General features: G+C 38.8%; 1 protein-coding gene across 1 annotated transcript in view; it reads left to right on the forward strand.

Annotated features, from left to right (window-relative positions):
* Window positions 1–1,332: 1,332 nt before the first annotated feature.
* Window positions 1,333–8,933, forward strand: part of DNAJC13 (DnaJ (Hsp40) homolog, subfamily C, member 13) — a gene marked incomplete at its 3' end in the record, with an annotated part of 34,852 nt that continues 27,251 nt past the window's right edge. Inside the window, exons 1-12 of the mRNA XM_010088131.1 lie at window positions 1,333–1,410; window positions 2,618–2,693; window positions 3,193–3,342; window positions 3,683–3,724; window positions 4,505–4,705; window positions 5,828–6,034; window positions 6,117–6,212; window positions 6,368–6,459; window positions 7,277–7,443; window positions 7,543–7,622; window positions 7,702–7,871; window positions 8,702–8,801. Of these exons, the coding sequence (XP_010086433.1) occupies window positions 1,343–1,410; window positions 2,618–2,693; window positions 3,193–3,342; window positions 3,683–3,724; window positions 4,505–4,705; window positions 5,828–6,034; window positions 6,117–6,212; window positions 6,368–6,459; window positions 7,277–7,443; window positions 7,543–7,622; window positions 7,702–7,871; window positions 8,702–8,801 (1,449 nt within the window). The remainder of the gene's footprint in view (window positions 1,411–2,617; window positions 2,694–3,192; window positions 3,343–3,682; window positions 3,725–4,504; window positions 4,706–5,827; window positions 6,035–6,116; window positions 6,213–6,367; window positions 6,460–7,276; window positions 7,444–7,542; window positions 7,623–7,701; window positions 7,872–8,701; window positions 8,802–8,933) is intronic.

Genomic DNA, 8,933 nt, shown 5'->3' on the forward strand with positions numbered 1-8,933 from the left:
GAACCTGAGAGAGTACCAGTCTGTAAGCAAGAGCAGGGAAGCCTGTTTAGACACATTCGAAAATGAAACTAATGCTGTAGCGGTAAACTGAAAGTGACAACTTCAGTCTTGCAACTTAATCAGGGTACAACCACATAAGTGCCTTATGTAGTAATATCAGCAAAGTGAAGTAAAAGGGAAGTAAATTTCCCAAGTACTCTGTGTGCATCTGTTTCAATCATGGAAGATAGCATTTAGCGTTTTATAAGCATTTCTCAGAACTTAGTGGCTCCTAAAGCAATGATCCGGTCAAGCAGTTGTAGGCAAGTTTCACCAAATTGCTGCACATGTGAGAAATAATCATGTCAGGATGTTAGTGGTGGGATTGCTTAAACTTTTATAGCACAGAAAGGGTACTTAGTCAGCTCTTTAATCACAGTGCTTGGCTAATAATTAAGTTTCTCAACTTCAAATTCTGTTTCGTGATGGAAAATAAGCTCTTCTATCTATCCGGATTTCTTCTTGCTGTTTATTTAAAAATTGCAATACGAATCTGGCTTAGCTGGAGTATTAAATTATAATTTGATATTTACACAACTTTCAGGAGTTAAGCATTCTGGAGATGACATAAAACACAGGAATCTGAATGTGCAAAGATGTAGCAAAAGTAATGTGATTGCAAAAATATGGCAAATAATGGGGCATAAATTACTGTAGCCTGGTATTGTTAAAGAGTACAAAAAATAGTGGGGAAGCTGACAATTTGTGTTCAGCTCCTTGTGCAACTTAGTCTAGTCATTGTTTGATGGTATTCCTAATATTTTTTTGTGTGGAATTGACAAAGCAGTGACTTGAGTGTTATAAACAAAGTCATCTTGTCTTGAAGCATATTGGTGATTAGTGAACTTTGGTTTTAAATGAAAATCATGAGTACTAACAGGAAAGAATTGGGGTTGTTCAGCCCGGAGAAGAGAAGGCTCCGATGAGACTTAATAGCAGCTTCCAGTACCTGAAGGGGGCTACAGGAGAGATGGGGAGGCACTCTGTATCAGGGAGTGGAGTGAGAGGATAAGGGGTAACAGGTATAAGCTGAAAGAGGGTAGATTTAGATTTGACATTAGGAAGAAATTTTTCCCTGTGAGGGTGGTGAGGCAGTGGCCCAGGTTGCCCAGAGAAGCTGTGGATGCCCCATCCCTGGAGGGGTTCAAGGCCAGGCTGGATGAGGCTTTGAACAACCTGGGCTAGTGGGAGGTGTCCCTGCCCATGGCAGGGGGGTGGAACTGGATGATCTTTAAGGTCCTTTCCAACCCAAACCATTCTGTGATTCTATGATGTCTCTTTTGTTTTCAGGTCTTGGCACAGAATGAATATAATTAGAGAAAACAGAGATCTTGCTTGTTTCTACACAACGAAACATTCATGGAGGGGAAAGTAAGTAGTTTAAAGTTTGGTCTTTTTAAAAGTTCTGTGTGACATTTCTCCTCTTCATCATTGGATTTAACTGCATTGTTCCTGTACTGATGGATGAAAATGGAACTAAAGGCTCCTGCTGCTCCATCTCTGAACTGAATGTAACTTCACTAGAATAATTTTGGATTTTAAATATTGCATTTTAATTCTCCTTCACATGTTCCCACGCTTCAGTGTAGCTCTGAAATGGACCACCTGACTAACTCAGCTTCTGAGTCTCTGGAAATCACTATATAAAGCACTGATTTTAAAGTGTAAATGCTGCTTCTTGAACAGGTTCTTGGAGGAATAGTGTCTTATGTACTTTGATATATGAGGGTCAGCAGTCTATACTTAACCTGTTGTGTAATAGATGATCTGTTAAACTACTAACTGAGATTATTTGAAGACTTCTGTTGCTAGAAATACACTTCATCCCCAATGGGGGTCTTGGATCTGAAAATGACTTTTCAGTGTTGCTTCTGTCTGCAAAAGCTAGGGAACTTCTAAAAAACTATCCATTAAACTGTCACAATTGATATCTGTTTACTGTGTTTGAAGTTGGCTGTTATGCATACTTTCTAAAGCTTCATAGGACTTTTTCTGGTGTCCTTACCCATTGTTCCTTCTCACATGCATAGTAGTGCTGTGGAAGTGGGATTTTTCCTTGCTACCTAAACAAGCGCTGCAAATAAAGGAATACCTGCTTAACAGTTACAAACTGACTGTTGAATTAATTTCTCTGATTCAATTTGTTACAGTATTGTGACGAGGTGGGTGAATTGGATTATTTAATGTTACAGCTAGTTACCTGAGATAGCTTTAGACAGATGCTTTAGCATATCACAGGAATGTAGTTTTTTCCCCTATCTGTGTAGTCATCTTAGAATTTATTCTGGTCTGGTAGTACCTTCCACTGCAAGTTCCAAGAGTCTTTGGTCCTGACAGCCAATAACTTAGTAAAAGGTATGCATAAGGAAATATATTTAGTAGTATTTAACTTGTATGTGCAGTTTATGTAGAACAGAGGAGCTGAACATATTGAAAGGGTAAACTGCAAACTGACAACAAAGAAAATTCCATATCCACTTTGTAACACTGGCTTTTATACAGCTTCTTAATATAATTTTTGCTGTTCACCATGGTTTTCTGTGACTTCTGTGGAAACTGACACTGTTCTGTATTCTAGGTATAAACGAGTCTTTTCAGTTGGAACTCATGCCATCACCACATACAATCCCAACACATTAGAAGTTACAAATCAGGTAACTGCAATTTTTGATCAGGGCTATTTTGAGTTGATTTCTGATGTACTGTTACCATCCAGAGTGAATAGTGGCATTCAGTCTTCAGAAACTATCTGGTCTGACAAGGTCAGACAAAACTGGAAGGTATGTCAGCTGCTGCAAAAGCACCCATAACAGAAGACTGGTGTTGCCTTCGCTAACTACAAATAGCCAGTAGTTTTTGTTTTAGGCAGTTTGTCTTTGCTGGCCAATAAGTAGTAGTTTGCTTTTGTGTGTGCAGTTCTGAATGAACTGGGGTAAGTTTGATCACTGTAAGGCTGTGTCCCTGAAGAGAATCGGGACACTTGCTTACTTTGCAGAGTATCAAATAGGAAGCTGAAGCTAAAGCTGTCACGTAGCAAGCTAACTGTCTCATTACAGCAACTCATTCAGTTATTATAGGTACTAGGGGGTTTTGAGTGGAGGAGATGTAGCTCTAAAATTGCTAACTATAACCTAATTCCTTTCTATTGTCTAGTGGCCTTATGGAGATATCTGTAGTATTTCTCCTGTTGGAAAAGGACAAGGAACAGAGTTTAGTCTCACTTTTCGCAAAGGGAGTGGAAAAAAGTCCGAAACTCTTAAATTTTCCACAGAGCACAGAACAGAACTCCTTACAGAGGCACTGGTAAGATTTTTTTTTTGTTGTTGTTCTTCAAGCAGGCAGTAAACACTTAGTTATCATTACTGTTTGTAGTAGGTTACTGTGCTTTTGTTTCTTACATCAAAACTAGGAAAGCAGTTTGTCTTTTGAGCTGTTCTGTTAATGTACTTGACCTAGTGTCAGTTACAGCGACCAGTGCAGGATTCTTAGATAGCAAGTAAAGCTACAAATACTGAATGTATTAAGCTGCATGGAATGGTAAGCCTTCAAGTCCCTTGAAACAGGGTCAGCTTAAATGTAGGCTTTCTGGATAGATTGGCTATCATATTTGCATTCATTCATGGTTAACTTTTTTTAAAAACAGAGATTCAGGACAGACTTCTCAGAGGGAAAAATCACAGGACGGGTAAGTGTCTGGCTTGTCTGGATCATGAAACTAAAACTAAAATAAATAGTTTTCTGCATAACATCCTGAACAGTTGATCTGGGAATATTGTTTCCCAGGAGGGTTTCTGTAGGTCAGATTAAAGACCAGATTGCCATTTAATGAATCTTGGTAATATAGTAATAAGCAAGGCAGTATGCAGAGCTGGACTTTGGTTTTATGTCTTCTGGTCACAGACAATAGTACTTAAAGTAACTTAAAGCATTGCATAAATAAATCTTCAGTGATGAGCATAGTAACACTGCTGGAATATGGAGTTCCCCTTTGTCTTACTATAGTTTACAACAGACTAACTTCTGCTGATTTCAGTAAGTCGGTATTTGTAGTGGAATATGACTGCAGGAGATGAAAAATTTGCACTATAGTGATAAGTTTGCCTCAATTTAGTCTTGATTAGCTGAATAACAGCATCTAGTGCAGTAGCTATTTCCTTGTCTAACTGCAGTGCATGTAATCTGTGAATAGGCCACCTTCTGCAGCAAGAGAAACTTCGTCCCTTTTGGGGTGGATGTTCTGGGTTTACTGTTCTCTTCAAAATGCTTTGTTTAGACTGTCACTTCCTTGTAAGTAGACAGCTACTTTCATTTGATTCTTAGTGTTCTTTCTTGACATAGATAAGAATGTTAAGGGAAATGATATAATGTTTTGAACTTTATACCCACGCTGCTTACTAGATCGGAAAAGAACTATTGCTGTGTAGTGAAGGAGTGTGTATAAGTCTAAAAGTAGCTCTCTCTGCAGAGGTATAACTGCTATAAACATCACTGGAGTGATACGAGGAAACCTGTGATTCTGGAGGTGACTCCTGGAGGTATTGACCAAATTGATCCTGCAACAAATAAAGTCCTGTGCTCCTATGACTACAGAAACATTGAAGGCTTTGTTGATATTGTTGGCTATCAGGGAGGCTTCTGTATCCTATGTGGAGGATTTAGTAGATTGGTGAGTACTAAGAATAAACATCTTGGTACGGTGCTTAGGATGTTTATAGCTGCATATTTAATCCTGAAGCTTCAACATAATTTGAGCATACAAGCATGTGCATCTTTGGATCCCACTGCAGAGCCTAAAGGCCTGTGGACAGCTTTTAAAACCTCTTTTCTACAAAAAATTAGTTAAAATATTTCAGAGTGATGTGTGGGGTTTTTTTCCTTATTGCATATTTAAAAGCTACGAAGCGTAAAATATCCTGCTATTTACATTTGGATAGTGAATATGAAAGCAGTGTGGATGTGGAGTTTCCTGACACTTCTCAAAGTTACAGAATTGATGGGCAGTATTACTAATCTGTGTAACTGATGGAGGAATTCTGTTCAGAGCTAGATCAATTAGTGGTGATGGTTCCTTTTTAGGCCTGTGATCTGATATTTAGCAGCTTTGCTTGGGAAATATTGCAGTGTCATGTTGTTTTCAAAATCTTAAAAGGGTTTCTGTGTACTGTACTGCGAGCAGCTGAAATGGATCATTAGAAATTAATTCATGGTTACTAATGTAAATATAGCTACCTCAGTCACTACTAACAAAATAGGACTCTGTTCCCTAGATCAGGGTTTCCATGTCTTTTGTACTACAGCATGCTTTTCTCTGGCATAAAATATGTGTGTGTGTATATAATATGTGTATATATATAGTAATGTATAATTGGTTCTCTGGAGTTGCCTTAACCCTGCCCAGCAAGACTGGGTAGCAGCCCTTACAGAGCGCAGCTAGGGCTGCCACTGGGGTTCTCTGGTTCCTTGCTCCTGCCAGATGGTCAGAATCTGTGGCCAAGGGTGGACAGGCAGGTCATGCAGACCTTTACTTTAATGGCACACTAATGTGTAGCAAAGTATCCTTTTTGAGTAGCTGCTATAGATTTTTTTTTAAAGGCAAATGTAAACTTAATAGTGGATCTCTTGTGTAATAAGTGTGTGTTCTCTTTATATGGTGCACTTAGCAAAGGCAAGCCCAGCTGCTGGGAAGATTCTCTACTGTTAGGTAATAGTGGAAAATTATTTATGGAACTGATTTCTTGAGCTATGCCATATTTTTCACCTGTTTTTGTTTTCTTGTCAAAACTTGCAGCACCTCTTTGCTTCTGAGCAGAGGGAGGAAATTATCAAAAGTGCAATAGAGCACGCAGGCAACTTCATCGGTATCTCTCTGCGGATAAGGAAGGAATCCCTAGAATTTGAGCAATACTTGAATCTTCGCTTTGGAAAATACAGCAATGATGAATCTGTAACATCTTTAGCAGAGTTTGTTGTTCAAAAAATAACACCTAGACACTTGGTAAGGGTATTGACCTGAACTTACTTGGTTCCTCTTAAGTGCTAAGAATTCTGTTTCCTAACATGCCTTTTTTTTTTTTGAGGAACCTGTGAAAAGACTACTAGCTCTTACAGAAGCGTGCTTAGTTGAGCGGGATCCAGCTACCTATAACATTGCAACTTTGAAACCTTTAGGCGAGGTAAGAGGCAACCTTTCTCAGTACCACTTCTTCAAACAGAAGCTCTAAAAGATGATAATAGTAGGAATTTTACAGTATACAAAAAGATGGCTGTAATTTGTAAAGTAGTTAAGTAACACTGCTTCATAAATGTGATCCTTATCTATTATTTTTAGGTATTTGCAATAGTATGTGACTGTGAAAACCCCCAGCTTTTTACCATTGAATTTATCAAAGGACAAATTCGGAAATACTCCTCAACAGAAAGGTAACTGGTGCTCCTGTAGGTTATAAATTCAAATCCAAGTAGCTATTGTAGTGCTTCTAGTTTCTCATCTTCCATAAACTCTGACCCTTGGAAGTGTTAATTCAAGGTCTTGCTATTCTAGTGGTCTGTCACTTACAAATCAAGAGGTTTTGTAAAGGATCTAAATCTCTCCCATTTACCTTCATCCTAACTTTAGGCAAATCTGTCCAGAAGTTGTCTGATGAACATGTAAGGGTGTTGGACAGTTAGATACAGCCTGTTTCTCGTAAGCGATGTTGTTCTGTGTATGTTGTACTTGGTTTAGCAGTATATCTGAAACAAGGAAGAATGCACCATTTAAGTGACATGAAAATGTGAAGGTTGTAAACCCTTTGAGCTGTCAAGCTGCTTGAGATGCACTTAGTTGATTCTATTTAAAACAACCAACAGAATAGTCCCTGAGTGTGCTTGCAGTTGTAATGCAGTCTAATCCTGCTAAGTGCGGTTTTGCAGAAAGCACAGGGATGAATTGGCTTGCAACATGTGGAAGTCATTACCAGATAATCTAGAGTTGATCCCTTTAGTGAAAGGCTGCAGCTGGCTCTACTGGGTGTAAGACAGCTCTGTTCTTACAGTGAATAAAGGAACACTTGAAGGTTAGTGACTTCTTCCAGAGGTGTAGCTGTTAGCACCAGTGTTAGTAAGATTCCAAGTATTGCTGCTTTTCATTCTGTGCTTGATTTTTCTTTTTTTTTGGCCTATTTTTTTCTTATAACTTAGTTCTTTCGCATCACTTTTCTGATCTAAATTGTGTTTGTATGTCTTTCTCCCAACCCAGAGATTCTCTCCTAGCTAGCTTGTTGGATGGCGTGAGAGCTTCTGGCAATAGAGATGTCTGTGTGAAAATGACCTCCACACACAAGGGCCAGCGTTGGGGATTACTTAGTATGCCTGTAGATGAAGAAGTAGAGAGTCTTCATCTGAGGTTTTTGGCTGCACCTCCAAGTAAGCTAATGCTTATGACATGGTTTTACAGTGCTCTTTTAAGCATCCAAATATCTAGTCAGGTACAGTGCACTTACCTTCCGTTATGTCTTCTTCCAGATGGTAATTTTGCAGATGCTGTGTTCAGGTTCAACGCTAACATCTCCTACAGTGGGGTACTACATGCAGTTACACAAGATGTAAGAATAAATCCTTTGCCCATCCTCTTAAGATGTTGTTAATGCAAAAAGGTATTAATAATTGTTATTTCTTAACCAGGGTCTGTTCTCAGAAAACAAGGAGAAACTCATTAATAATGCCATAACAGCATTGCTCTCACAAGAGGGAGACATTGCAGCATCTAATGCAGAGCTAGAAAGCCAATTCCAAGCAGTAAGGCGACTAGTGGCTTCAAAAGCGGGTTTCCTTGCCTTTACTCAGCTTCCAAAGTAAGTGAGAAGTCTCTTCAAGCTTGGAAGTAGTAGGTGAAAACAACTTTTAAGCTTTTAATGATGTCTTGTCTTTGAGAATTGGAGTTAAGCCTGACTTCTGAAAGAAGACTGGAAGACACTACACACAATTGCTTCCAGCAGTAGGAGGCTGTCATCAGGCTTTAACGTAAATTGAAAATCCAGAATGATCATGAGTATATAAAGCTAATTCTTCTTTTCTTAAATACTGTCTTGAGTCAAATACAGTTTAATGTTCTTCCTAGTGGAAAAACTTCTAAAATGCACCTTCATATGTCCTTGAAGTAGGCAGTTCTTAATTCTTAAAGTATGTTGATGCCATTGCTATCTTCAGTTCAACACAAGATAAAACTTCATGTTAGGAAGTTGAGTCTTACTCCTACAGTAAGTACAGGCTGCTTGGAGTTTGTCTTAATTGTATAGTGTAAGGAAGCAGGAAAACTGCCTGATGTTCTCCCGAAAATGAAAAATTCTTTGTAATGTTTCTGACTATGGCGCAACTGAATGATGTGAAGAGTAATGTACACACTTGGTCCGAGACCTTTCTGAAGTTGTATTTGTTGGTGAATAGTGTCTTGTACTATCACTATCCTATAACTACAGAAATACGTCTTTGTTTTGGTGAATGTGCTCTAGGCATATTGTTAAGTTTTCCTAGCAAAGGATCTCAAATTTGTGTAAACGTCAAGGTACTGGCTTGCTAAATGCAATGGGAGCAGGCCACTTTTGGTCCCCGATTGGACTCTTATCTTAAAACCAAGATTTCTGTTTCCTCTCTAATCTTGGTGGTTTTGCTTTCCTTTCAAAAGATTTCGAGAACGATTAGGAGTGAAGGTTGTGAAAGCCCTCAAAAGGAACAATGATGGAGTAACCCATGCCTCTATTGACATGCTTTGTGCTCTTATGTGTGTAAGTATTAAATTGCAGATTTTTTTCACTTTGGAATGTGTGAACTTCACTCTGAAAGAGTAGAAATAGGGGCTGCTCTTCAGCTTGCAGTGTGCTCAAGCATGAAATGACTCGTGGTACAGTGCCTTCCTG

The sequence above is a fragment of the Pterocles gutturalis genome, unplaced genomic scaffold (genome assembly GCF_000699245.1).
Source record: "Pterocles gutturalis isolate BGI_N339 unplaced genomic scaffold, ASM69924v1 scaffold1067, whole genome shotgun sequence".
In the NCBI taxonomy this organism is placed as follows: domain Eukaryota; kingdom Metazoa; phylum Chordata; class Aves; order Pterocliformes; family Pteroclidae; genus Pterocles; species Pterocles gutturalis.